This window comes from Scyliorhinus canicula, chromosome 16, assembly GCF_902713615.1.
Source record: "Scyliorhinus canicula chromosome 16, sScyCan1.1, whole genome shotgun sequence".
Classification (NCBI taxonomy): Eukaryota; Metazoa; Chordata; class Chondrichthyes; order Carcharhiniformes; family Scyliorhinidae; genus Scyliorhinus; species Scyliorhinus canicula.
Window position 1 is genome coordinate 94,229,144 of NC_052161.1, and position 15,843 is coordinate 94,244,986.

General features: G+C 52.5%; 1 protein-coding gene across 3 annotated transcripts in view; it reads right to left on the reverse strand.

Annotated features, from left to right (window-relative positions):
- The window catches only part of si:dkey-205h13.2, a 367,663-nt gene that overhangs the window by 194,786 nt on the left and 157,034 nt on the right, over nt 1-15,843 (reverse strand). For all 3 annotated transcript variants that reach the window (XM_038773572.1, XM_038773573.1, XM_038773571.1), the window contains exon 24: nt 3,098-3,195. In XM_038773572.1, the coding sequence (XP_038629500.1) occupies nt 3,098-3,195 (98 nt within the window). The remainder of the gene's footprint in view (nt 1-3,097; nt 3,196-15,843) is intronic.

The following is a 15,843-nucleotide window of genomic DNA, read 5'->3' on the forward strand; positions in this document are numbered from 1 at the left end:
CCTTGTTAAGGAACCTGGTTGGCTTATTTCTGACACTCAGCTATACACCATTGAGTATATATATCATAGAATTTACAGTGCAGAAGGAGGCCATTTGGCCCATTGAGTCTGCACCAGCCCTTGGAAAGAGCACCCCACTTAAGCCCACGCCTTCGCCCTATCCCAGTAACTCCACCTAATTTTGTTTTGGACATTATGGGCAATTTATCATGGCCTAACGTAACCTGCACATCGTTTTGGACTGTCGTAGGAAATGGGAGCACCCGGAGGAAACCCACACAGACACGGGGAGAACGTGCAGATTCCACAAAGACAGTGACACAAACCAGGAATCGAACCTGGAGCTGTGAAGCTACATTACTAACCACTATGCTACCATGCTGCCCATCCATTCATATATTGAAGCAACGACATCACCTTTTAAAATTCAAACTGTTACAACCAACCCACGAGAGGGACAAAGAAATAAATCAGTCCATCCCTCCTAACCTAGTCTTAACCATACCTACATTCACCAAGAGCTGGGCAACATTTAGACTTAAACTGACAAGTGGCAAGTAACATTCGTACCAGACTAGTGCCAGGCGATGACAGTCACCAGCAAGGCACAATGGAACTACCTCCCCTTGGCTATTAACAGGGTTATCATTCCTGAATCCTCCACTTTCAACATCCCAGGCATCACCAGTAGTCGGATACTTAACTGGACCCGCCATATAAATATTTGTGACTAAATGAGCAGGCAAAACACCAGATATTCTGTGGCAGGTTACTCAGGTCCTGCCTCTCGAAAGCCCAGTCAGGAGTGCAATACTGAGAAGTTGGTGGGTGAGTGCATTGTAACAACTTACAAAGGCCTTTGACACTCTCCAGGGCAAGTTAGCTCACTCAATCGGCACCTCATCCACCACCAACGCAGCAGTGTGTACCAGCTACAAGATGCACTGGCATCTTGCGTAAGCTCCCCTGACAGTGCCTTCCAAACCCATGACCCTTCAACTAGAAAACAAGAGCAACAAGCACATGGGAGCTCCAGCACCTGGAAGTTTACTCCAAATAACATACTTCCTTTTCTTATTAGCCTTACAATTAGCTTTATTTATCAGCGATTGCGTCTGCTGGTTAGGGAGTCTAAAATATGAGGGCACAGTCTCAGGACTGAGATGAGGAGAAATTTCTTCACGCAGAGGATTGTGAATCTTTTGAATTGTCAACCCGAGAGGGTTGTCAATGCTCCATCATTGAATACATTTGAGCTGGTATTGACAGATTTTTGGGGTCACAGGGATTTAAGGAATATGGGAAGCCCAAGGTCAGCCATGATCATATTAAATGCGAAGCAGGCTCCTTTGACCGTATGGTCTGCTTCTGTTTCCTATCTTATGTACCATACTATCTCGGAACTATATTGTTGTTCCTTCATTGTCACTGAATCAAAATCCAGGAGAACGATTTAACGGCTTCGGTGTGCCCACCTTGGACTTGGTATCGGAACGAGGCTGTTGAATCTCGTGAGAGGCCTCTCGCTCAATTTGCAATGCTCAAAACATCCGCAAGATTTAAAAAAACCTCACAAGATGTCATGACCTGGATCATGCCCTCACTGGGCATAATCTGCCATTAGGCTCATTTCAAAAGCATTCGAGGGATTCTCCCATTGCTCGGGATCTAACGGCCATGCCTGGGAAACTCGACAGGATGCCGTTTAGTACTCATTTCCACAAATGTGGACCAGTTGTAATGGCATATAATGGGGGGGGGGGGGTGGGTACAGGGCAGGGTGTCACTCTAGCACCTGGGCATCTTGCCACTGCCAGCTGGGCGCCCTGGTGGGGCACTGCCAGGTGGCAGTGCCAGAGTATCTCGATGCTAGGGTGGCAGTGCCAGGGTGTCTAGGTGCTAGGGTGGCAGTGCCAGAGTATCAGTGCTAGGGTGGCAGTGCCAGAGTATCTAGGTGCCAGGGTATCTGGGTGCTAGGGTGGCAGTGCCAGGGTATCTGGGTGCTAGGGTGGCAGTGCCTGGATGTCAGGGTATCTAGGTGCTAGGGTGGCAGTGCCAGAGTGTCTGGGTGGCAGTGCCAGGGTATCTGGGTGCTAGGGTGGCAGTGCCAGCATATCAGGGTGGCAGTGCCAGAGTATCTGTGTGCCAGGGCATCTCGGTGCCACTGCCAGGGTATCTGGGTTCTGGGGTGGCAGTGCCAGTGTATATGGGTGCTAGGATGGCAGTGCCAGGGTATCTGGGTGGCACTGTCAGGGATCAGACCCGGGAGGCTGGGGCCTTACCAGGTGGAAGAGGCTATTTCTGGGGGCCTCCCTGGGTTGGGGGAGGAGGGTGGATCAAAAATGGGAGAGGGGCAGGGGAAGATGAGGGAAGCCAGACAAAATGGCATCCTGATTTGCGAGGAGCCATTCCTAATGGGTTCGTCAGCAGAAAATGACTGCGAGTGCGGCCTCGCCGGAGAGAAACAGCCCAAGGCCAAAGAAACCCAGCAAACTGACGTTGAATAATGGGATATTTCCCTGCGCTGCAGCCACAGAGAAACACCTCACTAAACACACCCAAAGCCGGACATAAATTTTTTTCCGGTTGAATCATGCCCCTGGAATCCTCTGCCAGACAGCACTGTCTCTGCACCTACAAAACATGGACTCCAGGTAGAATGTGGCCCATCACCGCCTTCTCAAGGTCAATCAAGGATCGAAAAAATATGCTGGCCTCCCTAGTGACACTGATAACCCATTAATGAAAAGAAATGTTGCACACGACCAAAGATACAGTTTATTTGAGATTTCCAGCATCAGCAATATTTTGATTTTGTAAATGTTTGGTTTATACTGACTGCTTCCTGGAATGCTAAAACAAGATGAACCCCCTGGGTCTTGAATTTCTATCACTGGATGATGCAGTCGCAGAGTATGCAGTACATCTGCACCTGGAGAAGGTTCAGGGTGTTTAACACTGCAATAATACCTTCAATTTGAACAGCAAACTGAAATCAATTGCTCACATAACACCCAGCAAAACTCCAGTGCTGATTGTGGAATGGTTCTTTCCAAAGATCAAGATAAAACATCTTTTACAAATGATCAGTACTTACAAAAGGATTCAGGACAGGTAAATCGTATTCTGTAATCTTCACAGTGCCCATCATCTTGTTCTTCATTTACACAAGTGAATCCATCAGATATGCTGCACCTGATAATCCAGAATGGGAGGGTGAAATAATGTTTTCAGCTGAAACAATTCACATCATCCAACCTCTCTCTCCACCTTTCCCACCCGACTCCTGGAGCTGGCAGGTAGGGCAGTGTGAGTTTGGGGAAGGGGCGGAAAAGGCACTATATGCACTGCCTGCTGCCACTGGTACTTGGTGTCGAGTCCGAGCAACCAAATGCTCGTGGGCCAGCTGAGTCCCTTAAGTGGACAATTAATGATTAATTAAAAGCCGACACATGGGTGCCTGGGCAAAGTGGCAAGGCCATGCCCCCTATGATTTAGATACTTTACACCCCCTCCAACCTCCCCCCTCCCCCGTCCCCCACCTTTTCTGGTAGTGACAGAATGGTTCACACTGCTGCCTCACAGTGTCAGGGACCCGGGTTCGACTTTGACCTTGATGATCGTATGGACTTTACACGTTCTCCCCGTGTCTGCGTGGGTTTCCTTTGAGTACTCCGGTTTACTCTCACCGTCCAAAGAGGTGCAGGTTAGGTGGATTGGACAAACTAAATTCCCCTTACCGAAATGACCGAGGAAGCTAGGGAAATGCGGCGGTCTGCAGGTGAGACTGAAGCAAAGCGGTTTCAAGACTCCTCTCCTCAGCATACTCCTGCCAAATATACAAACGATCGGAAACAAGCTGGATGAATTTAATGCTAGACTTAACGCTCAGAGGGAAGTAAGAGACTGCTGTGTGCTCTGTTTCACAGAGACATGATCTGGAGATGCCGGCGTTGGACTGGGGTGAGCAAAGTAAGAAGTCTTGCAACACCAGGTTAAAGTCCAACAGGTTTGTTTCAAACACGAGCTTTCGGAGCACTGCTCCTTCCTCAGGTGAAGGAGCAGTGCTCTGAAAGCTCGTGTTTGAAACAAACCTGTTGGACTTTAACCTGGTGTTGTAAGACTTCTTACTGTGCTCACAGAGACATGGCTCACCCCCGCCTCACCAGACTGTGCCAAACAACCTGAAGGCTTCTCAATTCAGCGGGCGGTCCACATGGCATCATCAGGCAAAGCAAAGGATGGAGGGGTTTGCCTCCTGAACTCCTCCTGATGCTTGGATGTGGTGACCCTGGCGACCTACTACTCTCCGGACCTGGAGTACCTGACCGTGAAGTGCCGCCCATGCTATCTTCGACGTGAGTTCACTTCAGCCATTAATACAGCGGTCTACATACCACCCCAGGCAGAAATGAAGAAGGTGCTGGATGAACTACACAGTTATAAACAACTACGAAACAGAACACCCGAAGGCTTTGTTCATTGTGGCCAACGACTTCAACAAGACCAATCTCAAGAGTGTACTGCCAAAATTCCACCTGCACATCTCCTGGCCCACCAGGGGCGACAGCACTCTTGACCACTGCTACTCAAAAATCAAGGGCGCCTATCGTTCAATCCCCCAACCCCACTTTGATGCTCCTTCTCCAGCATTCAAGCAGAAACTCAAGCGGGAGAATCCAGCTAAGAAGGTTGTGCAGGTCTGGTCCAAGGAAACAGAAAGAGCTCCTAGTGACTGCCTGGAGACAGTGGACTCGTCCATATTTAAGAACTCAGCGACCAACTTAAATGAGTATGCCACCACCGTCACAGACTTGATCAGCAAATGTGTGGCTGACTGCATGCCAAAGAAAGTAGTACGTACGCCCCCAACCGGAAACCGTGGCTCAATCACGAGATTGACTCCCTACTGCAGGACAGGTCTGAAGCGTTCAAGTCAAGTGACCCTGACCGATACAAGAGATCCATGTACGACCTCCGCAACGCCATCCGATATGCCAAGAGAGAATATCAGACCAACTTAGAGTCACAGACTAGCGCTACAGACTCTCGGCGGTTGTGGCAAGGCCTGAACAACATAACGAGCTACAAAGCAAAGCCAAGCAGTGTCTCCAGCAGCAGCGCACCCCTCCTCAATGAACTCAATGCATTCTATGCTTGGTTCGAGCAGGAAATCAACGATTCGCTGTCAAGTGCCCCAGTAGCCCATACTCACCATCACAGCTTCCAAAGTCAGATCGGCTTTCCCGAAAGTGAACCCTCGGAAGGCGACGGGTCTGGACGGGATCCCTGGTCGTGCACTAAGAGCCTGCGCGGATCAGCTGGCAGATGTGTTCACGGACATCTTTAACATGTCCCTACTCCGCTCCGAGGTCCCCACCTGCTTCAAGAAGACCATCATCATACCGGTACCGGCCAAAGAAAAACCAGGCAACGTGCCTCTGATGCGACCATAAATTCACATGAGACGATTAGTAGAAGTGAACAGTGCTTTTAATAAACTAGATCTGTACCTGCCTGTGACTGCTCTGTACTGAATGCCGCCCACAGGCTGCAGGTTTATATACAACCCCCGAGGGGGCGGAGCCACAGGCGGAGCCCACAGGGGCATCAACATAATACAATACAATACAGTGGTTAATTGCAGGAGCAATACGTTCACCACATTCACTCCCTGTTAAAAATTGAAGTGCAGAGGGGGTGAAGTGGGCTCACATATCGAGTGTGTCCAGAGCCTTAATTGTTCTCTGTGATCGCCTCAGCTGCAGCTTCGCTGCGGGCACGGGTGTTGGACTCGTTGACTCCGGGAGCGTGTCATCTGGAGCTTCATCACGGTGTGTCAGTGGTGGGGAAGGGAGAGGTGTAGACGCGGGGGCGGTGTTCAGGATCCCCAGAGAGGCTGTTAGTAGGCCACCGTGAGGGATTTGGTTGGTGGTGATAGGCGGTGTGGGGGGGGGGGGGGGTGATGGTGGTGATTGGTGGGGAACCGGAAGGAGCCAGATCCTAGAGGGAGACGGTATCCTGTCCGTTGCAGTGAGCCACGTAGGCATACTGAAAGTTGGCATGAAGGAGCTGGTCCCTCTCGACCAGGGGGTCGGACTTATGGCTCCTCACGTGCCTCCAGAGGAGGACAGGCTCTGATGTCAGCCAGGACGGAAGCGAGACCCCACACTTCCTGGGGAAGACAAATAGACGATCGTGAGGGGTCTCGTTCATGGCTGTGCAGAGGAGAATGAAGTGGAGCGCGTCGGGGAGGACGTCCTGCCAGCGGGAAACCGTGAGACCTCAGATCGTAGGGCCAGAAGGACGGCCTTTCATACCGTCGAGTTCTCCCTCTCCACCTGTCCGTTTCCCTAGGGGTTATAGCTGGTAGCCCCGCTCGAGGTAATGCCCTTACCGAGCAGGTACTGACGCAGCTCATCGCTCATAAAAAAGGAGCCCCAATCACTGTGACGTAAGTGGTGAAACCGAACAGGGTGAAGATGCTGTGCACGGCCTCCAAAGCCGCACAGCTCCCACAATGGCTTGAGCTTCCTTTTCGACAGAGCAGTGTCTCGGAGGCAGTGAGGGTACGGGAAAAGAAGGCCATGGGCCTGCCTGCCTGGTTAAGGGTAGCGGCCAGGGCGATGTCTGACGCATCGCTCTCCATCTGGAAGGGGATGGACTCGTCCACCCCGTGCATCGTGGCCTTGGTAATGTCTGTCCTGATGCAGCTGAAGGCCAGATGGGCCTCAGTCATCAGGGGAAAGATGGTGGCTTTTATAAGTGGGCGGCCTTGGTCCGCATAGTTGGGGACCCACTGGGCATAATATGAGAAGAAACTGATGAGACCATCAATTCACGAGACACGTGCTTTAAGATATGAACAGTGGTTTTAATCTACTTACAACAGAGCCAGCCTGTAACACGATGAACCCTGGATGAACTGGTCGGCTGGCTCGGGGCATCGATCTTTATACAGCAGTCCAGGGGGAGGAGCCAAGGGTGGAGCCCTATACAAACTCCTATGCATTTCCAGTGCTACTCCCCCTAGTGGTCGGGCAACGCAACTGCGCTTACAATAATATATATATATTACAGTGTGAATTACATTCACCACATTCACCCCCTACAAAAAAATCAAGTCCGGTGGGGGTGGTAGTTCACAAATTGAGTCTGTCCGGTGGTTGAGTCGTCCGCTGTGATCTGCGGAGCACCGGGGTTGCAGCCTCTTGTGGTGGCTGGATGGGTGTTGTGGGTTGGGGTACGATGGCGGACTCCGGGGGCGATTGCGTCCGAGCTCCATACCCGTCTGGTTCGACTGGGGATTGGGGGAGCTGGGAGCTAGCCGGTGTGGGTGTGCGAAACAATTGTAGCGAGCTAGTGGGATCAGGAGCGCGAGGGGGCGGCTCAGTGGGGTGTAGAGTGAGGGGTACCTCTGCAGTGATAGTGGGGGTGCTGGATCTTGCGGGTGCTAGGTCCCGGAGGGATACGTTGTCCTGACGGCCGTCAGGGAACTCTACAAAGGCATACTGGGGGTTTGAGTGAAGCAGGCGCATCTTCTCTACAAGGGGGTCAGTTCTGTGCGCCCTGACGTGCTTCCTGAGGTGTACAGGGCCTGGTGTCTTCAGCCATGCCGGGAGAGAGACCCCCATGGTAGTGCCCCTGGAAAAACTAAAGAGCCGCTCGTGAGGGGTGTGGTTGGTGGCGGTGCATAAGAGGGACCTAATAGCGTGGAGCGCGTCTGGGAGGACATCCTGCCAATGGGAGACTGGAGATTCCTGGACCAGAGGGTCAGTAGGACGGTCTTCCAAACCGTCGCATTCTCCCTCTCCACCTGCCCGTTCCCCCTGGGGTTGTAGCTGGTAGTCCTGCTCGAGGCGATGCCCTTGTCGAGCAGGTACTGACGCAGCTCGTCGCTCATGAAGGACAAACCCCGGTCGCTGTGTACGTAGCTGGGGAAACCAAACAGGGTGAAGGTACTATGCAGGGCCCTAATGACTGTGTGGGAGGTCATATCGGGGCACGGGATAGCAAAGGGGAAGCGGGAGAACTCGTCTATAATGTTTAGGAAGTAAACCTTCCTGTTAGTTGAGGGGAGTGCCCTTTGAAATCGATCGCGAGGTGTTCAAAGGACCTAGAAGCTTTGACCAGGTAGGCCCTGTCTGGTCTATAGAAGTGTGGTTTGCACTCCACACAGATCGGTCAGTCTCTGGTGACAGCTTTGACCTCCTCAGTGGAGAAAGGCCGATTTCGGGCTTTGATGTAATGGGCGAACCGGGTGACCCCGGGTGGCAGAGGTCGTAGTGGATGACTTTTAGGCGATCGCTCTGTGCGCTGATGCACGTTCCACGGGATAGGGCATCTGGGGACTCGTTGAGCTTCCCCGGTTGATACTTAATATCGTAGCTATAGGTGGAGAGTTCGATCCTCCACCACAGAATTTTATCGTTTTTAATTTTGCCCCTTTGCGAGCTGTCGAACATGAAGGCAACCGATCTTTGGTCGGTGATGAGGGTGAACCTCCTACCTGCGAGGTAGTGCCTCCAGTGATGAATAGTCTCCACAATGGCTTGTGCTTCCTTTTCGACTGCCGAGTGTCGGAGTTCTGAAGCAGAGAGGGTTCGGGAGAAAAATGCGACTGGTCTCCCTGCCTGATTTAATGTGGCTGCAAGAGCTACCTCTGAGGCATCGCTCTCAACCTGAAAGGGGGTGGATTCATACACCGCCCGCATGGCCGCTTTGGCGATGTCCTCCTTGATGCAGTTGAAGGCCTGGCGCGCCTCAGCTGACGGGGGAAATAGTGTGGCCTTAAAGAGTGGGCGGGCTTTGTCCGCATATTGAGGGACCCACTGGGCGTAATAGGAAAAAAATCCCAAGCACCGTTTGAGGGCCTTGGGACAATGAGGGAGAGGGAGTTCTAAGAGGGGGCGCATACGGTCCTGGTCGGGGCCCAAGACTTCGTTTTCCACGACATAGCCGAGGATGGCTAGTCTGGCCATGCAGAAAACGCATTTCTCCTTGTTATATGTTAGATTTAGTTTCTGAGCCGTCTGGAGAAAACGGTAGAGGTTGGCGTCGTGGTCCTGCTGGTCATAGCCACAGATGGTAACGTTATCCAAGTACGGGAACGTCGTCCGCAGCCCGTGCTGGTCCACCATTCGGTCTATTGCTCGTTGGAACACCGAAACCCCATTTGTGACGCCGAAGGGAACCCAGAGGAAATGGAAGAGGCGGCCATCAGCCTCGAATGCCGTGTAATGGCGGTCCTCCGGGCGGATTGGGAGCTGGTGGTAAGCAGACTTCAGATCCACCGTGGAAAATAGCCGATATTGGGCGATCTGGTTAACCATGTCTGCAATCTTGGGGAGGGGGTACGCGTCGAGGAGCGTAAACCTGTTAATGGTCTGACTATAGTCTACAACCATGCGAAATCTTTCCCCGGTCTTGAAGACCACTACCTTAGCCCTCCAGGGGCTGTTTCTGGCCTCTATTATCCCCTCACTGAGGAGCCTTTAGACCTCCAATCAGATGAACACCCTATCCTGCAGGCTGTATCGCCTGCTGCGAGTGGCTACGGGTTTACAGTCCGGGGTGAGGTTGGCAAAGAGAGGAGGGGGGGAGATTCGCAACGTGGCTAGGCTGCAGATAGTGAGTGGGGGTAGGAGCCCGCCGAAACTGAGGGTGAGACTCTAGAGATTACATTGAAAATCAAGTCCCAATAAGAGTGGGGCGCAGAGTTTGGGCAGGACGTAGAGTTGGAAGTTAGAATAGCTAGCGCCTTGGATTGTGAGAGTTGCGGCGGTGCGCCCTTGGATCTGAACAGAGTGGGAGCCCGAAGCGAGGGAGATAGTTTGCCGCGCAGGGAAAACGGGGAGTGAACAGTGTCTTACCAGATCTGGGTGTACGAAACTCTCAGTGCTCCCGGAGTCGAAAAGGCACGGCGTGCTGTACCCTTTGATTTGGACCGTCACCATCGAGTTGTGGAGGTGCTTTGGGCGCGATTGGTCCAGTGTGACTGCACTGAGTTGCGGGTAGTCGGCGGCTCGATCAGCTGTGCTGGAGTGGCCCCGTGAAGACTGCCCTCTGAGTTCGTAGTCGTCGAGGTAAGTTTCAGAGTTTGGAGGGGATGGATCCCAAGATGGTCGCCCCCATGAATCGCACATGGCCGGCCGCATGGAGGAGGATTGCCAAGATGGCCACCCCCATGAGCCGCACATGGCCGGCCGCATGGAGGAGGATTGCCAAGATGGCCGCCCCTGAGTCGCACATGTTGGGTGGGGGCGGAGTCGGTAAACAGGTTGCAGCATTTCGGGGCCTGCGGGCCTGTGAATTCGGGGAACGAGTGCTTTGAGCTGTGGGAGGGTTAGAGGCTGGGGCTTTCTTCGCCAGACACACTCTGGCATAGTGTCTTTTTCGCCCGCAGCTGCTGCAGGTTGCGTTGCGGCCCGGGCAGCGCTGCCACAGGTGCTGGGGCTGGCCACAAAAGTGGCAGGCTGGGGCAGCATTGTGGCTGGGCGGCCGCGTGGCGCAGGCCTGGGGGAGTCGCTGGTTGGGGGCCCATGACGGGACCGCGGGGAATGAGGTGAGGCTGCGAAATGAGACCTCCATAGTCGTAGACGGTTCAACAGTATCTTCAAGATTTTGGGCCCCCTTTTCCAGCAGTCGCTGGCGCACATAATTTGATCTCAGGCCTGCAACAAAGACATCACGGACAGCAAGTTCTCTATGCTCTGCAGCAGTTACAGCCTGATAGTTACAGTCCCGAGATAGAGTTTTTAGTTCTCTGAGGAATTCGTCGAGTGATTCCGTAGGCCGCTGGCGGCGAGTAGTAAACATGTGTCGCACGTAGACCTCATTTACAGGCCTCACATACATTTTGTCGAGTAGCGCTAGGGCTTCAGTATATGAGCCGGTACAATTTAGTTGAGTGGAAATTCTGTGGCTTACCCTCGGGTGCAGTAGGCTTAGTTTCTGCTCCTCCGTCGTTTCAGCTGTGCTTGCTTCAGCCAGATAGGCTTTAAAACATCGGAGCCAATGCGAAAAGATTTATCTTGCCTCTGCATACTGTGGGTCGAGTTCCAATCGCTCAGGCTTGAGGGCTGATTCCATGATTGTTCCTTACTGTTTCTTAAGTAGATTAAATTGATGGGACCATCAATTCACGAGACACGTGCTTTAAGATATGAACAGTGGTTTTAATCTTCTTACAACAGAGCCAGCCTGTAACACGATGAACCCTGGATGAACTGGTCGGCTGGCTCTGGGCATCGATCTTTATACAGCAGTCCAGGGGGAGGAGCCAAGGGTGGAGCCCTGTACAAACTCCTATGCATTCCCAATGCTACTCCCCCTAGTGGTCTGGCAACATAACTGCGCTTACAATAATGTGGTATATATATTAGAGTGTGAATTACATTCACCACAGAAACCCATGCATCTTTTCAGGGCCTTGGGGCAGTGGAGAAGGGGAAGTTGCAGGAGGGGGCGCATGCGGTCGGGGTCGGGCCCTAGGACTCCGTTTTCCACGACATAGCCGAGGATGGCTCGTCGGGTTGTGCGAAAAATGCATTTCTTCTTGTAGGTGAGATTCAGGGATTGGACAGTTTGGAGGAACTTCTGAAGGTTAGCGTCGTGGTCCTGCTGATCATGGCCGCAGATGGTGACATTATCCAAGTACGGGAACGTGGCCTGCAGCCCGTACTGGTCAACCATTCAGTCCATCGTTCTTTGGAAGACCGAGACCACATTGGTGACGCCGAAGGGGACTCCAAGGAAGTGAAAGAGGCGGCCGTCTGCCTCAAAGTCAGTGTAGTGGCGGTCTTCCGGTCGGATCGAAGCTGGTGGTGTGTGGACTTCAGATCTACCATGGAGAAAACCCGGTAGTGTGCAATCTGATTAACCCTATCCACTATGCGGGGAAGGAGGTACGCATCGAGTTGCGTGTACCGATTTATGGTCTGGCTTTAGTCTCCAACCATCTGGTCTTTTTACCCGGTCCTGACGACCACCACTTGGGCTCTCCAGGGGCTATTACTGGCCTCTATGATCCCCTCCCTCAAGAGCCGCTGGACCTCCGACTTGATAAAAGACCTGTCCTGGGCACTGTACCACCTGCTCCTGGGGCGATGGGTTTACCGTTGGAGGTGAGGTTCACAGAGAGCGAAGGAGGGATGGTGAGAGGGGGTAGGGTCCGCCGAACTTCAGAGTCAGGCTTCTGAGGTTGCACTGGAAATCCAGTCCTAACAAGAGAGGAGCGCAGACATGGGGAAGGAAATAGAATTTAAAATCGGCGTACTCGGCACCCTGTATCACGAGGTTCGCGACAGAGTACCCCCGGATCTGCACTAAATGTAATCCAGAAGCAAGGGAGATTGGGATGCGGGGGAAATCTGGAGGGAGCAGCTCCTTGCTGTGTCCGGATGGATGAAGCTCTCCGTGCTTCCGGAGACAAACAGACAGGGCGTTTTGTGCCCATTGACCCAGACGGTCATCATGGAGTTCTTGAGGTGCTTGGGACGTGACTGTTCGAGAGTCACAGCGCCGAACTGCGGGTAGCCGGCATGGTCGGTGGTAGCGAGGTGGTCCCAAGATGATGGCCCCCGTTGGTCGCACATGTTGGGCGGCGTTGAAGATGGTGGCCAAGATGGTGGCCCCCATGAGTCGCACATGGTGGGCTGGATTGAAGATGGAGGCCCCCATGAGTTGCCCGTGTTGAAGATGGCAGCCCCCACGGATAGCACGAGGCGGATGATGCGTCAGAAGGGGCAGTACCGGCAGCCACGCTGCGGAGTCTCCGGGCCTGTGAGTCTGTGAGTCGGGCCTGCGAGTTTGGAACTTATGGGCCGCACGGTAGCATGGTGGTTAGCATAAATGCTTCACAGATCCAGGGTCCCAGGTTCGATTACCGGCTGGGTCACTGTCTGTGTGGAGTCTGCACGTCCTTCCCGTGTGTGCGTGGGTTTCCTCCGGGTGCTCCGGTTTCCTCCCACAGTCCAAAGGTGTGCGGGTTAGGTGGATTGGCCATGCTAAATTGCCCGTAGTGTTCTAAAAAGTAAGGTTAAGGGGGGGGGGGGTTGTTGGGTTACGGGTATAGGGTGGATACGTGGGTTTGAGTAGGGTGATCATTGCTCAGCACAACATCGAGGGCCGAAGGGCCTGTTCTGTGCTGTACTGTTCTATGTTCTATGTTCTAACTTTGTGTCGGGCCAAGCAGACTTTGGGAAAATGTCCTTTCCTGCCGCAGTCACTGCAGGTTATGTTCCAAGCTGGGCAACGCTGCCTGAGTGCTGGTTCTGACCGCAGAAATAGCAAGATGGCCCCCCAGGTTGGGTGGGCAGCCACGCGGCACAGGCCTAGGACACCCTTGGGTCAGGCGATGGCCGCGCCTCCGGCACCCACGAGGAAATCGCGTGGTCGGAGGGGACAGTATTTAGGCTCTGGAAGGATATCTCTGATGAGGTGGATAGTTTTACCATCTCTTCTAGGTCAAGGGTGCTCTTTTCGAGCAGGCACTGTCTGACATAGTTGGACCGGACTCCAGCCACATAGGTGTCCCGGGTGGTGAGTTCCATATACTGCGAGGCCGTGACGTCTTTATGGTTACAGTTCTGAGTGAGTACCCTCAGGTCGCGTAGATATTCCTCCAGCGATTCTCTGGGGCGTTGACGACGTGTGGTGAGGAGATGCTGCGCGAACACTTTGTTCACCGGCTTCACGTAATGTCTTTTCAGGATCGCGACCGCATCTGCGTGGTCGCGTCCTCGATTAGTCAAAAGGTTCTGTGGCTCACCTGGGCGTGGAGGAGACTCAACTTGTGTGCCTCGGTGACAGCGGGCGAGGACGAGGAGGCGAGGTAGGCCTCAAAGCAGCAGAGCCAATGTGAGAAGATTCCTTTGGCCTCAGCTGCCTGTGTGTCGAGTTCCAGTCGATCAGGTTTGAGGGCGGCTTCCATTGCGATATCTTAGCTTATTAAATTGATGGCGACCATCAATTCACACGAGACGATTAGCAGAAATGAACAGTGGTTTTAAAAAGCTAGATCTGTGCCTGCCTGCGACTGCTCTGTACTGAGTGCCGCCTACAGGCTGCAGGTTTATATTCCACCCCCGAGGGGGCGGACCACAGGCAGAGCCCACAGTGGCATCAACATAATACAGTACAATACAGTGGTGAATTACAGTAGCAATACGTTCACCACAGCCTCAATGACTACCATCCGATGGCCCTGACTTCAGTTGTAATGAAGTACTATGAGAGGGTGGCTATCAACCGTTATCACCTCCATAAACGCCTTGATCCACGACAATTCCCATACCACCGCAACCGGTCCACAGCAGACGCCATCTCCCAGGCACTACACTCATCCCTAGAGCATCTCGACAGCAAGGACTCCTACATCAGACTCCTATATATTGACTACAGCTCCGCCTTCAACACCATAATCCCAGCAAAGCTTCAAAACCTAGGACTTGGCTCTCTACTCTGCAACTAGATCCTCGACTTTCTTGCCCACAGAACACAATCAGTAAGAATAAACAACAACACCTCCACAATAGTCTCAATACCGGGGCCACGCAGGGCAGGGCTGCATACTTTTCCCCTACTATACTCCCTGTACACACACGGCTGCGTGGTAAAACTTGGTTTCAAGTTTGCTGACGATGCAACCATAGTGGGCCGGATCTTGAATAACGACGAGTCAGAATACAGGAGGGAGATTAAGAACCTAGTGGAGTGGTGCAGAGACAACAATCAATCCCTCAATGCCAGCAAAACTAAAGAGCTGGTCATTGACTTCAGAAGGCAAAGTACTGTACACACCCCTGTCAGCATCAATGAGGCCGAGGTTGAGATGGTTAGCAGGTTCAAATTCACAGGGAAACACATCTTGAAAAATTTGTCCTGGTCCACCCACATTGATACTTCCACCAAGAAAGCATAACAGCGCCTATACTTCCTCAGAAAACTAGGCATGTCCACATTAACATTTACCAACCTTTACAGATGCACCATAGAAAGTATCTTATCTGGCTGCATCACAGCCTGGTATGGCAACTGGTCGGCCCAAGACCGCAAGAAACTTCAGAGAGGCGTGAACATAGCCCAGTCCATCACACAAACCTGCCTCCCATCCTTTGACTCCATCTACATCTCCCACTGCCTGGCGAAAGCATAATCAAAGACCCCTCCCACCCAGCTTACTCACTCTTCCCACTTCTTCCATCGGGCAGGAGATACAAAAGTCTGAGAACATGCACGAACAGACTCAGAAACAGTTTCTTCCCCGCTGTTAAACGACCCTCTTATGGACTGATCTCATTAACACTAAAACCCTGTATGATTCACCCAATGCTGGTGTTATGTAGTTACGTTGTGTACCTTGTGTTGCCCTATTGTGTATTTTCTTTTCTTTTCATGTACTTAATGTGCTGTTGAGTTGCTCGCAGAAAAATACTTTTCACTGTACCTTGGTACACGTGACAATAAACAAAATCCAATCCAATCCAAGGTTTAGTGGGGTTACGGGGATAAGGTTGGGGATTTGGCCTAGGTAAGGTGCTATTTCAGAGGGTTGGTGCAGACTTGATGGGCCGAATGGCTCCTTCTGCACTGTATGGATTCAAAGTCTGCTCCCTCATCACCAGCACTTGTGTTATCTCCCCTACCCTGCAGAGTCTGACTCCTGAGCCACAAAGCCAGGGCCTGCCAGCTTGACCCCACCTGAAACTCCAAACTCACCTCTATATCTGTCTCCATGGTTCCACTTCAGTGCACTCAGTGGCACAGTCTAAACAGGATAGCGAGTTCCCATTTGATTGGCTGACAGCTTTCATAGGTGGTCAGAAACCCTATCCTAAGCCA